This window comes from Gavialis gangeticus, unplaced genomic scaffold, assembly GCF_001723915.1.
Source record: "Gavialis gangeticus isolate Ggan-Ray unplaced genomic scaffold, GavGan_comp1, whole genome shotgun sequence".
NCBI lineage: Eukaryota > Metazoa > Chordata > Crocodylia > Gavialidae > Gavialis > Gavialis gangeticus.
The window spans coordinates 70,244,509-70,259,508 of NW_017729025.1; the positions used below are offsets into that span (position 1 = coordinate 70,244,509).

General features: G+C 41.1%; 1 protein-coding gene across 3 annotated transcripts in view; it reads left to right on the top strand.

Annotated features, from left to right (window-relative positions):
• Positions 1 to 15,000, top strand: part of NOVA1 (NOVA alternative splicing regulator 1) — a 339,809-nt gene that overhangs the window by 321,963 nt on the left and 2,846 nt on the right. For all 3 annotated transcript variants that reach the window (XM_019518933.1, XM_019518934.1, XM_019518935.1), the window contains one exon: positions 14,245 to 15,000. This exon is cut by the window's right edge and continues 2,846 nt beyond it. In XM_019518933.1, the coding sequence (XP_019374478.1) occupies positions 14,245 to 15,000 (756 nt within the window). The remainder of the gene's footprint in view (positions 1 to 14,244) is intronic.

Below are 15,000 nucleotides of genomic sequence, written 5' to 3' on the forward strand. Positions count from 1 at the left end.
ATGACAATAATGTTCAGTTGCAAGATTATAATACGATGTTTTAAAAAATTGACAATGGAAAACATGATGCAGTTTTGACTGTCATTCAAAAATGCTATCATTTATCCAACAGTATGAGTTTCATAATGCATGCCTGAGTCCTGATCTCCCTGATTTTCTACACTTCTTCCCAACATAAATGGTAGTCACAAGCACCAAGCCAACTGCAAGCTTTTCCTCTGTCAAATTCAAGTGTAGTCATCCTTTCATATTATCTGGTATCAATTTGATTTATATACTCCCCTGTATATGTACTGAAGTTAATGTCATAAATAGACCTTTTGATTTTTAATATGCAGTTAAAGTTCTGTTTTGTTCAGCATTTTGCATTTAACTTGAAAAGTCTTGTACTTCAAAGCCTCCATTCCCACAACTGCTCTGGCTGCTCTAGTTCTTAGACTTTAGACCTCATGACCAGAAGGGGGCCATTAACATGATATAATTTGACCTCCTACGTAACATTGACTGTAGAATTTCACCGAGTTATGTGCAAGTCAAGCAAAATAATTTCTGGTTAAATTAGGTCCCGTCTATTAGAAAGATTTTCTGCTGCTCTCATGCCACAAAGTAGCTATAAAACTAATGGATCCAGTCCTTGAAGGAGTTTAGGTAGTACAAAAATGACACAAAATGGCAGAAATGCTATACCAATCTCCTTTTGTCAGATGGTGTTCCAGGAAAAAATTAAAAGACCTGGCTGAAGTGTCCCTTTGAGCAGCCATGAGCAGCTAGGCATAATACTTACAGGTGCACACAGTACTCGCAGTTGTTTTAGATGCATCTTTTTTTATTCCATCTCAAAGTTTTGAACCCAGAACAGCTCAGACTGTTAGAAACAGTCATAGTAATTCATTTTAAGGCTAAATCTACCCCACTGAAGTCAATGGGAGCTTTGCTGGAAACTTTAGTGGAAATTGGATATGGCCTTTAAAGACTGTAAAATATTTCCCTTTTCCAGATTGTTTTTGCATTGGAAGTTCCTTTCTCTTAAGAGGTTGAAATAAAAAAAAGTATTTACATAGTGTGTTTTGACCAAAAGGATCCTAAATCACAGTACTTGATAACTAAACATTTTCTGGTTTTTGAGATGCAGCCATTTTGGGGTAGGACATTGGAAGATGTTTGTAAAACCCAGCAGATTAGAGTAGGAAATGAGCAGTTGAAACAATAGAGGGACTTTAGAAAGGAAAACTATTCTGAATTTATCCAAAGGACAAAGAGTAGGTTAACATCCTACTCTTATTAAAGTGCCGTTTGCTTCTTGCTGACTACAGCATTTAAGACTTCAGCCTTATCTAAAAGACATTTCATCCTGATCATTCAAGCTATGAGAATGATTTATTCACTGTATACACTATAGGTGATGTAACAGTGTGAAAAATCTTTTTTTTTGCTGTTGTATCATTCAATATGTAACAACAACTCATTTTTTTCTTTTTTAATTATAAAAAGTGGGAAGTATAAATGAAGCTACTTGAACTACATTACACTCTCTGCAAATGTAATTTGAAACTCATGAAACATTAATGTATGAAGTATGTAATGTTGTTTTTATGCTACACAGGAAAAAATAGAAAAGTGACATTTTCTTGTGTGTTATTAAAACTATGTATCATGGAGAGTTCCTCCCTCCCACTCAGAAACTTATGAATTATGTTTATAAAAGTGAAAGGACCTATACATATTATTATTGTTATTGTCATTTTGCCTGTTTAAATGTTATTTTATCAAATCTATTGTTCCAGGCTGTGACCACAAATAGAACAAAACAGAGACAGAGTTTAAATAATTATCTATCAGCCAAAAAGTTTCACCTGCACAGACATGATACAAACTGTTTTTACGGGAAAAAAGAAAAGACAGACCATGTTATGATTAGGGTCCACACACAGCCACTAGCAGGAAAAGTGTAGCAGGTGCTGCAAGGACTAGGGTATTTTGAAATGAAATGAAAAAGTATGGAAGAGTATTTTCATTTTATCAAGCACTACCACTTTTCAGAGTCCTTTAGGGGGAAAAATCACACATTTCCTCTTCCCTGAGAGGTTTGCATTCCAAACTAAAATAAACTCACCTGGAAGCTTCAAAAGGAGGGAAGGAGAGTAACGAGGGAAGGGTCTTACCTTGTATGGGTGTTCGTGTGCTTGACTTCTCCAGCTATGTGGAGTCCAGGTTTGCTTCAGCCCAGGCTGACCCCTCCAGCGAAGTACTATAAAGAGCTGCTCCAGCCCAGCCTGACTTCTGTGGCTGGGCAGTGCAAAGGGCTGCAGCTTGAGCACATACTTTTGCCAAAGCCGTTCCTAGTCTGACCCTGCATGCTTCTCCTAGAAAAAGAGGGACACAGGACAGTGTGTCCTCACACACCTGTTTCTGGGAGGGGCATGTGGGGTCAGACTGGGAGAGAGCATGAGTTCCAGCCACAACTGCTTCCCAATCTGCCTCTGTGGTGGCACCTGGACCATGGCACCCTTTGAAGGGTCTTGCATCACCCACTTGAGAACAACTGCTCTAAAGCAGTGAATGTTTAGTCTTAGATGGGACAATCAGGCATTTGTCTAGTGGGCCACTTCCTTGAACTGATTAGAATACGCTGCATATTGGACCTGATCCAAAGCCTGTTGGAGTCCTTCAAACTCTTTCTGTTAATTTTAACAGACTGTGTGACTTTGATATACTTGTAAACATCCCTCAGCAGACAGAATGGAGCACAGACCTTCTGCTAACTATATCTCTCTACTGCAGTCCAGTAGGGTCTTTCTCACTGAACTTCCCAAACTTGTTCTCTTTCCCCCCAAATCCAACCCTGTTGTCACAACAGTATAAGGATAGCTGGGGTTGGAACCAAGACAAACCTCCTGGTTCAGCTTGCATACAATGAAGGTATGGTATATAAGCCTTCTCTGCCAGTCTGCTCAGGTTGCAGTCAGTCTGTGCCTCTGTACAGGTAGAAGCTCAGGTCCCAATCAGATAAAGAGTTGTGAAGAAGCTAGCATGATATTTTAAGGACTAAGAGGGTCAGAATCAAGATGGAGATTTGGGGTGTTAAAATGAAATTAATGGATATAGCATATGTAGAAATAAGGAAATTTGAAAATCTAAAATTGACTTATATTAGTATGAAATACATTTTGGAAAGTAAGAGATTGAATTGTTTCAGTGTGGAAACAGACTCATAAAGTTACTTAACTGATAAGGTAACAGTGGATAACATTCAAAGGGGTCAAAGATTTAAAACAGAGGATGAAGAGCATTAGTTGGTGTGGTTTGGGATGCAGGTTATAACTAAAAGTACTGCAGTGAAACCTGAGAGAATCAGTTCTATTTAGTCATTAAATAATCTTCATTAAAAGTGATGAGTTACATTGCTCAGAACATTTAAAGCTAGCTTTAAAAAGCTGTAGAAGAGAATCCTGCCAGGGGAAGGAGACCACCTGGGTGATCTACTTAAACTGCTTCTATCTCTAACTTCAGTTATTCTATGAAAATGTGTGAATTCATCTCTAAAACTTCACTTTGTTGTGTAATCAGCATCTTTTGTTTCTGATACAACATAATAGCACAAAAGCATTTCCCATGGAATTCAGAGTTCCCTTAAATCTCTTCTGACATTGTTGAAAGTTGAGATCAATCAGCAGTTCTCATGTTTAGCTTATAAGTAATGTATAGTTTTGTTGTTTATGCAAGTATTACTCTTGCCAAAGGTTTAAAAGACAAGCTAGTACCTTGTGGGTCTCTCCTTGAGAGTAGTCTTCATTTATAGATTCAGTCCCTTTGATCTTGACTCTGTCCTTATTTGTGCTAGTGTAAGTGTAGTGTGACAACACAGTCATGCCCTTTGAATACATTAGAGACTACTGTATAAGCAAGGATACTCATCTGGCAAAGACTACAAGATAAAGTTACTTATTTTTATTATGTTAGTTTTATGCTGTATGCATCTTGAATTTATAGATCCCTAAAATTAGCAGTAGTTCTAGTCCAGGGCAGTCCAAGTTCTAAACCTCTGTGGACTACACAGCCCAGGGACCACACCAGCAGGGGCTGTGCACCATGCAGCTGCATCAGGCAAGCCCCAGTCCAACAGACTATGTAATGCATGAGCGCTCCCATCTAGTGCTCTATGTGCCTGTGCAGGCACCTCCCACCACCATTGCACAAGGTGACTGGATTCCTCTACATCTGAAAGCAAACACATGTCCTCACAGGCACCGGACCCCCATGGCCTCACTACTGCCCCTCAGAGGCTTGATCTCTTCCCTTTGGCATGTGGTCCAGACTCACCCTCAGCCCCCCTGTGCTGTCATGCATTGCCCTACTCCTTGAGGAAGAGGAATCTGGAGACTCCAGCTGCAGCTGCTGTAGCAATTGAAGGGCTGGGGGGAGAGGTGGCAGCGTGAGAGCCCAGAACAGCAACTTAACCGCTTGCAACGTGTATGTAGTCCTCTGGCTGCCAGTTGGACAGCTCTGGTCTAGTGTAATAAAAAAATTAAGCATTGTATAACTTTAAGCATGTGAGTATTCCCATGGTTACCAACAGTCTCCCCTGTGCCACAGATTTTCTAGGTCACTGAGTAACTCGTAATGAGGTCCTATTTTATCTTTTAGGTATTTAAGTGGTCTAAGGTGCCTAAATACAATCATATTCCATCCTGCTCAAGCCCCTGAAAAACTATTAATGTTATAGGTCAGTGAGTCATCCTCTTTTTTTCTGTTTTTTGTGACTTAGGCTCTTCTGCAAAAAATTCTACCTCTTAGACTTAGCTCTCTTTCCTTCTGTACTAACTTGAAAGCTGTACACTTCTTTCAGATGTTGAGGATAGCCAGTATCCACAGTCCTCTGCTCACTCCTTCCTCCTTCCAAGGGAGGGAGGGGCGAGCTGCCAGGGAGCCCTGTGAGAACCATGCCCCCTGTCCTACCAGTCAGCTAAATTCTCAGGAGAGGGTCACTGTCTTGAGATGAGAACTTTCTTGGAGATCCAGGAGGGTTCTTGGCCAGGGAGAAGAGCCCCTGCCTGGTGTACTTCATCATTTTCACTTAAGGGCGAGGTAGGTGGCGGGGGGGACAGTTTTTTCCCGAAATATATAATATATTCCACTGGCCAGTTGCCTGTCAGGAATGATTGCGGGATGTGGCAGGTAGGGACATAGCAGCACCATGCACCACCCTGTGCTGCCGCCACTTCCCAGAAGTGTGGGGGGGGTACTTTTCCTGCCATTCCCTCCATCCCCCTCGGCCTGTGCCACTGCCACTTCCAGGAAGCAGAGCAACCCCTGCTCTTTCCCTTCCTTCCCAACCATTGTGGCAGCGCTCTGCCGCGCCACCACCACCTTCTGTCCAGAACGCTCTTAGAGCACTCTGGTTGTTTCAGTAACCAATCAGAGTGCCCCAGGAGCATTACAGACAGACAGACTGACTAAGCCCTTTATTATATTAGAATTCTCCTGCCGGAGATGATCATACTAGTGCTGAGTTGTACTGTTAAAAAAAAAAAGGAGTCCACAGCTTTGTTGAATATTGTGGCAGCCAATTGAAAATCACTGAGATAGATCTAAATTTTAAAAAGATATGGAGGGGGCCTTGAGGCTAAAACATTTGAGAATCACTGATCTAGCTGATGCCACTTAAGGGCAGTAGGAAGGACTTCACCCTGCTGTGCCCTGCTCTTTTCACTGCCTGCCCCCTCTCAACCACTGGTGTGTACCTCAGGAGGCGAAGGCAGCCCCTTGCTGCTGCAGCTGCTTCTGCAATCTCACACCAGTGACCATCCCCATGACCCCTCTTGCCAGCTCTGGAAGCATGAGAGTTGTGGGGGATATTAGCTGGACTTCAAAACTTGGTTCCATTTTTGTATCTGCCTCCCCACCCACGTGTAAGAAAGCGTGCTGGTGGGAGTGTTGGGTGGGGGTCACAGGGGCTTCCTGAGGATAAGGAATGGTGGGGGAAGGTAGGATCAGCTGCAGGCTGGGGCAGGCTCAGGGTGCCGGACAAGGGAGGAGAGCATTTACCTCCTCATACAGGGGCATCTCACAGCATGCTTCTGTTGGTCTCGCAGAACACTAGTGTGCCTCAGGGCACCCTTTGGAAATTGCTGTGCTAAAGGAACTAGGAGGCAGCTGATTGATAGGATAAGGCAGTGGCATTCTCCCAGAGCTGGAACCCTCTAGGGACTGCCTGTGGCATCTGCTTTTCCACAGCTGTCAACTGCCACTTGACAACTTCCCAGGCAGGGGAGAGGGCAGGCTGTCAACTAATTGGGTCCATTAAAGGCTGGGGTGGCTCTGGGAGCAGCCCTCTAGTGCCCCTTGGCAGAAGAGCTCACTTGTGTAGCCATCCAACAAAGAGGCTGGAATACATGTATGCAACATCTCCAGGGTTATTTTCCTATAAGTAAGCATATTTGATATTTTTTTACTCATTGAATGAAAGTCTGTCTATGGCCTTAGTCTTAAGGTTAAGATGATGGTACATTACAGAAGTAGGTAATGGGCTTTCAGGAACTCAAGCAGTGTGAAATATCATTGCACAGTACCTAGTAGGGCCTGGCAAATGGTACATTTATTGCACAATTAATATATTGATCACGCCAATTTTAAAACCAGTACAAAAATGTTCCACGTTATATTGTATGTGAAACATCTTTGTGGCTACTTTTGTATGGTGGTTTAAATCAAGTGTGTCACTTGTCTCGTTCTTGTACTGATGAATAACTGATTGTCTGCATCAGGATGGTGGGAGCCTCGGCCCAGTTCAAGAGCTCAGGCTCTCCTGGTCCAGATGCTGACAGTTAGCTAATTGTCATGGGGATTGGGGCAGCCCAGGTCCTGAGCCAGGCTGAGCTGTCTGGGGGGTCTGCAAGTGCTGGGCAAAGGAAGTGAATCTGCTCCCCTCCCTCAGCAAGTTCAAAGCCACCCGCCTGGCAGCCCCATGCAGAAGACTTAGACCGTATTCTATCTTTTGTATCCCTTCTGTAAAACTAATGAATGAATAATACATTTCTGTGTCTCACCATTGTATTATAAGGATAAATGCATTAAAAACTTCTGGGTGCTCAGATATTCTGGCAAAAGGAACCAGGTAGATAGAATTTTAGTTCTGTTTCCACTTGCACAAAAGCAGTAGGAGATCTATGATATCCTTCTTTGAATAGTAGCTAGTCTTGCAAATTAGAGGCAAAAACAAGAGAAGAAATCAGAAATAGATTTAATATTTGTATTGTTTTATATTGTACTGTCACATCAAGGCCTGGGCCCCATTAACCTGGACTCTGCACAGGTATATACAAAAAGGGAGTTCCAGTCCTGAAGAGTTTGCAGTCTAAAAATAGAAGTGAAGAAACAAGTGCGTACAGGAAGTTGACAGAAAACTGGCTGATAGTAGGAAGATGAATATTATCTGGAGTAATGGTTCTCAATCTTTTTATTGTTTTCAAAGGAGATGCTTGCACCTTTTTAAGTTTGTTACATGGCTATGTACAGTTTTGTGTTCTGAAAATAAAAAAGTAACACTTTGTCACTCTAGCCACGCTGCCACCCCTGTAATAACCTGTGACATTATATTTCTCTTTCCCTTCTGCTGCTTTTCTATTTCTTCTTTTCTCATATCCACTAAAATTCACCACATAAACTTTAAAAACTTCAGTCTACATTTAAAAATGTTTATAGATAGAATGGTTTTTGGTTTTTGACTAATGTATCAGAAGGCCTTAAATTACAAAATAAGGAACTTTTTAAAGCAGTGATACAACAGCGTAGGGTGAAATTCTGCCTCCCCACTGAAGTCAAGGAACTTTTGCTGTTGATTTCAATGAGCACAGCATCTCACCCATGAATTATTTCTTTTAAGGGAAACAGTTTGTGATATTGCAGTTTTAAAGCCATTTGAACTTTCTTGTTTTTTACCCCATTTTTTTCATATTATATACCATATTTACTTGAATATATTTTCCTCTCAATAATTAGATTCCAAATATAGAAAATATAAAAATTGGTTATTATTTTCCAGGTGTAGAATCTAATTATCAAAGCATTGCCTTAAATTTATCCTCCTCCCACTGCTACTGTAGAGAACATAGTGGCAGGGAGTCTAGGCTGGACCCTTTGTCCTTGCCCTTGCCCCCACTCCCCTGCACCTCTTCCTCTTGCCGTTTTCTTCTCCCCCTTATTGCCAGACCCTCTTGAGGCTCCCGGAGCACAATGTAGAAGGAAGGAAGTGAGCTGTATGTGACAGTAAGGGACAGAGAAGAGGGCAGAAGATGCAGAGGAGAGCACAAGACTGCTAAGATCTGACTCTGGCCTTGACCCATACTCGGGGCCAGAGTCAGAACTGCAGCAGGTGCATCCATACCCCCTGCCCCCCCTGCCGATTAATTTGAAATATAGGGACCAAAACCCCCCCACTGACTTTGAAATAAACTTACCCATAGTAGTGTGCATATATGCAAATATTATGGATAAGTTATTTTGGAATAGATTCATTTTAACTTGTTGCCAACTGCTTAAAGTTTCAGCACAGGTACTCCATAAACACACTTTTGAGTAGCCCGTTTGTATCTACTAATGCATAGTACATGCATGACACTAATCCAGAGCCAAAAGGCAGACTTATCACATACTTCATTGGCTGAACTCCTGCAATCAACAGTATTTCAAGTCATGGTGATCCCACAGCCCAGCACTACTCAGTATGTGTCTGTACCCCAGAGACCACCCCCTCCCCGACAAAAGATCCATGTGCTAATTAGCCCCCCACTCATGACTGGAACCAGGTGTTCTTGTCACAAGTCCTGGGACCCTCCAAACATGTATATGAAGATGAGGTACAGGGCTGCCTTGTCCCCCTCAACCCCATAGAGGGCAGGGCCACACTAATATCATGCAGCAGTCTGAGAAAGGGAGTGTGACAGAGTCTCTCAGCTACATAGACATTTAGTGATGTTTGCCAGATATGGAAGACTTTTGAAGAAACAGGTATCACTGGTAATGGGAAAGAAATACTCAGCTCTGGGATTGAAGAGGAAGTCTAAATGTATTTGATGTAGTGATTCATCATGAGTTGAAAAAGAGTTGGCATTGAAGGGGCTGAGCACAATGAGCACTCTCTTATTTAGATGGGCTAACCTCACCTTATGGTACATTCCCATCAGCATCTTGGCCTTGTGATCAAGATCAAGCATTTTTGGCACCAAAGAGGGGAGGGGTGGGTGTCATGGCTGATTCTGGCCCTCCTGCTGCCGGCCCAGTATAGCAGTACCTCCAGACTCTGCTCCAGTTCCCTGTGGAGGGAACATCTGGCCATTTTTTTTTAAGGGCCAAGAAAGAAAAAAAAGGTTCCCATATTTCCATCAAGATTCTTGGCACCAGGGAAGGATGTCAGAGCTTGCTCTGGCCTCTACAGGTGCTGGCCTGGTATTGCAGTACCTCCAGACCTGGTGCTTATTTCCTCCTGGGGGAGCAACTGTCTATTTTTTAAGAGTCTCACATAAAATTAAAAAAGTTCCCATCAGTGTTTGCCCAGTATAGGCCAGCCATTTTATATACATGCTTAGCATGGGCTGCATTCAATCAATTGTTGGTTTTCATGACTGAACACATACTGCATCTAATGACAGTTGAATGACAGACATTGGGAGGGAGGGTAAATTTGATATGTGAGAGTTTTCTTTCAAATCATAGTGTGGAACCATCTGAATGCAACGTTTGATTCATCTTTTAATCTAATTTGTGAAATGTACATCCAGAAAAGGTAAATTATTCACCAAGAATGATTATCTAAAGACTGTTTGCCAATTAATAACAAGTGATCAAGTATTTCTAAAATAAATTTATATTTAATATTTATGCTACTTCAGGTGAAAAATGTACACACTTTTTGTAATTATAGGGTCCAATTAATGTTATATTTATTTTTTAATCATAGTGTCATAATATGTATTAACCTTATATTGCTGAGTACAAAACAATTTTGTTCCCCCCTTCACATCTTTCATTTTGCCTTGAATATCTTACAATGTTAGAATGTCATTGTCACTGCTGAACTGAAGGTGTAGTTTTACTTTGAAAAGTGAATATAAAAAGATACCTTGTCACTCAGCAAATCTACTTGCTTTGTATGTTTGTGCAGTCAGAGATCCATCGTCTCACTTCTGACTAAAACAAAGAATTACAGCTTTTTTACAGTTAATCCTGCAAATTAAGTCTAATGGTACTAGAGCTTACTGGATTCAGAATAATTAAAATAAATTCCAATTACAAGAGTACGTGTATAAGATCACTGACTTCAAATTGGGTGTCAGTGTCACCTGCACAATCCACTTACAACAATAATGTTGTGACTGAGAGCAGGATTCTGTCTGAAGAATTTCTAACATTGGTAGTAATGCAAAAATCTAGAATGAATTCAGTTTGTCTTACAGATTCCAGGCTTATTTTGCAGAGCTGGAAAATGGAAAAAGCAATTACAAAAAAAAAATGGATATGGAATTCCTCAATGCTACTTACAGATTAGTTCTCACTTTTCAGAGTGAAATAACACTTGGAAGTGAATAAAGTACCCCTGAAGTGTATCTGTATAAAGCTTGAAATTTGCAGCTGCAAAGGTAGAAAATTCCTGTAAAAATATCTATTTTTTGTCTTAAAGAAATACATCTTCAGGCTAATTGAATAGTTCCAAATAAGACTATGAAAAGAAAAATTGCTTGTGAAAATTCACCCACAGCTTATGAAGTATGAAACATGTTGATGTATGTAAAAACAGACTTAAAAAAAACAGCTTGACTTAGATACTGGGTATGCAAATAGTAAAACACTCGCAACTGAAACATGCTCATAAAATGTATCTAAACAAACCTAGTTTCTTATAAGAATCTAGAAGCTTTACTAGTATCTTATGAAAGCAGTGGCCTAAAAATGTTCAAATGGGCACGTCTACGTGTGCATTAATGTACTTTGGTTAATGTGCATTAAATCTAGTAACTCCATTGTGAGGTACTAGGAAAATGCGCATTAACTAAATCACACCATTTTTAAGTAATGCTTAATGCACATTAACCTATTTTAATGCACTTGAAATACCATGGTGTTTTACATGATGCTTTAATGCACATTACAGCACATGTGTAGACATGCCAATGTGTAGGATTTTGTTCTGGCTTTTGTTTGGGTTTTGAGGTTAGTATAGTTTTTTGTCTACATCCTTCATTTTTAGAGGTACACCGATACATTGGTCCAATATAAGATTGGCACTGATATAAAGAAATGTTTCTGTATCAGAAATAGGCCTAATGCAGCTCATAATTTGTCTGATAAATGCCCATGCATGTGCGCAGCCTCAGTGCAGCATGTAGGCAGTAAGGAGCACAGCCAGCAGCATGAAGAGCTGCACACAGCTGGTAAGCCTGGTGTGGTGGAAGGGGAGGGGTGGGGGGGCAGTTCAGGCCTCCACAGTGAGGGAGGATGTGGGGTTCGGGTTGGGGCTGCCCAGCTGGGGCAGGCATGGGACAGAGGAATGGCTCATCGGGGGATGCAGGAAGGGAGTGGGGGGCCAATACTTCTGCTGCATACAGCTCGTCCAGTGCTTGTCTGGCAGCTCCCACTGCTGCTCCTACCACTCATCCTGGAGTGCACAGGGGGGCGTGTGACCCTGCATCATTGCAGGGCAGGCTGGGGCAGGGCTGTTCCTGGCCGGACAGGTCGATGGGCACATGTGTCCCCCCATGCCCTCCTGGACAAGTGGCAGGAGCCACCAGATGAGCACCAGATAAGCCACATGCAGTGGCTGGAACCGCCTACCCCACCTTCCTGCGCCGCCCCCCCACCCCCGATGAGCTGTGCCTCTGTCCTGGACCACCCTGGCCCCAACCCGCAGCTGCAGCGCGCCCCACTTGCAGCTCTGTCCTGCACCCCTCCCCTCCCCAGCTGGTCAACACCTGCCCCAGACCCATTCCCTCCCTCACTGCAGAGGCCTTGATCTGTCCCCCTGCTTCCCTTCCCTTGCCTTCCACTACACCAGACTTACCAGCTGGGTGCAGCTTTTCAAGCTGAATATCTGCGCATCAGAAATCAGATCAGTATTGGCCAATATACCTCCTTAAAAATCAGCTATCAGTATCAGCCGCCAAAATCTCTATCGGTGTATTCCATTTTTATTCCATGATATCTTAGTTAATTACCAGATCCTCCTTTGTTGTAATACTTCAAAGTGCAAAGGAGCTTCTAGTATGTCATAAATCACTTGAGTCAGGGAGGTGGGGGGGAGATGGTATGTCACAAAACCATAAACCTTTAAAATCATCCCATATGCTAAAAGAAATGCCACTATGGAGTCTTTCTGGTTGACTATGTTCCTGGAACAGCCCATAAGTTTAGATTTCAGGATATCAAAACAAAAATAAGTAAGTTCAGCTAAACAATGTGTATTTATAATACTAAGCAACTATGTAGTGTGTTATATCTCTAGATTCCAAATCATGTTTCAGATGTGAATATGTTCATTTATAGAGGGAAACCAAGTCAGAGAGCAGTTCAGTGACTTGACTGAAGTCACACAGTCTGTTAGTGGTATCAGCTGGAATAAAACTAAGGGGTTCTCTGTTCCCTTAGCTTCTCCCTACTTAATGAAATGTTTCTTGATATTTAGCAACTTTTTTACCTAACTTGTTTTGGTTTGTGGGGGTTTTTTTAATAAAATATTTACAGGTCACTTTCAGCATAAGTAAGAGTGTAAAGCTTTTTTTTTATGTAATTTTCCATAACTTTTTGTTGTGGTACAGAAGAACACTGCTGAACTATAACTGAAATTATAACAAGTTAGGAACTTCAAATATGAGGGGGGGGAACCCCAGAAATGAGTCTGTCATTTTAAATTACTGTTTTGACTGTGCATGTGTTATACATTGGAAAAAAATTAACCATTCATTCTCCATTTCAGAAATGTATTGGACTTTTAATATTTTTTTAAATGCTTGCCTTGGCCCTGATGCATTGTAACAATAGGTGACTGGTTATCTATAAATACCTTAAACAGATGGATGAATAGACTAGAAGAAGCTTATTTGTTTGAAAATTAGCTGTTTGAAATAAGAAGTTGGTAAAGCCAGGGCAATGAAAATCACTTTAAACTTTAAATGTTTATATCTTAACACATTTTTATAGATGATGAGATTGGCATGACAGATTTTGGTAACCTGTTATCCCCAATTTTCTGTTGACTGTTACTTCCTTTGATCGATGAATAAATAGTGATCAGCATGCCAGTGGGTATATATGTTTGTTTAGAGAAGTTGTAAAGTGAATACAATACTGAAAGACATATGGTGTATTAAATGCTCAAAATACATTTTTTAAAGATGTGTATTATAAGACAAAGAGACACTCATATATAAACTATGTCTAATTTATAAGTATTTTGGTCTCAGTTTCAAAGCACAGCAACGTTAATAAATCCATTGAAGTCAGTAAAGTCACATCAGTATACAACTTCTTTAAATGAAAGTAAAATAAGCTTTTTTTCAGGAAAGCTTTGAAGACATTTCAGAAGTAGTAAAACATGTAAAAATGGCATATTGTATTCATTAAACAAATTTTATCTTTCAAGTGTGCCTTCAGAGTGGTGCAGTTACATTCATATAGTATGAATATTATGTTATACTACATAACACACTGCTATGTAGTTGTGAGAATAAAAGTATGAACAATTAATATTATGTTGTATTTGAACCCAAACATATTATTTAATATTCCTTTCTATATTTTGTCTAGCATTTATGATCATGATGGTGTTTAAATTTATAAAGAAAGGGACATTAGACAAATTGTCAGGGAGATTGGTCTGCTATATTAAATTGGAAGAAAACATACAGAATGAAAATGTTCAGTTAGATACGATCTCAGATATTCCTTCCTCACTAGCTTAATATCTGCATTTGTTTAAATCTCTTGGTCTGAAATGTGCTAAGTTAAAGGTAAAGTGTTTTGTGGAATGGTTTCTATTACTTTAGAAATCCTTTGTATTGTACATGTAAAACTATTGCAAAGCATTAAACAGTTTAACGAGCTACACTTTTATTACTCATGATTTTTTTAACCACTTTCCTTAAAATGTAGTTAACTAATTTGCTTCATTTTTCCTGCCTGTTATAGGTAGCAAAGTATTATAGTATATATGCACAAAGCAGAAGTATTATTTATATATATTTTTTTTAATTACAGGTAAAGATTATAGTTCCCAACAGCACAGCAGGTCTGATAATAGGGAAGGGAGGTGCTACAGTGAAGGCTATAATGGAGCAGTCAGGGGCTTGGGTGCAGCTTTCCCAGAAACCTGATGGGATCAACTTGCAAGAGAGGGTTGTCACTGTGAGTGGAGAACCTGAACAAAACCGAAAAGCTGTTGAACTTATCATCCAGAAGATACAAGAGGATCCACAGAGTGGCAGCTGTCTCAATATCAGTTATGCCAATGTCACAGGTCCAGTGGCCAATTCCAATCCAACCGGATCTCCTTATGCAAACACTGCTGAAGTGTTACCAACTGCTGCAGCTGCTGCAGGGCTATTAGGACATGCTAACCTTGCTGGAGTGGCAGCCTTTCCAGCAGTTTTATCTGGCTTTACAGGCAATGACCTGGTGGCCATCACCTCTGCACTTAATACATTAGCCAGCTATGGATATAATCTCAATACATTAGGTTTAGGCCTAAGTCAGGCAGCAGCTACAGGGGCTTTGGCTGCAGCAGCTGCCAGTGCCAACCCAGCAGCAGCAGCAGCCAATTTGTTGGCCACCTATGCGAGTGAAGCCTCAGCCAGTGGCAGCACTGCTGGTGGTACGGCGGGGACATTTGCATTAGGTAGCCTGGCTGCTGCTACTGCTGCAACCAATGGATATTTTGGAGCTGCTTCTCCCCTAGCTGCCAGTGCCATCCTAGGAACAGAAAAATCCACAGATGGATCAAAGGATGTAGTCGAA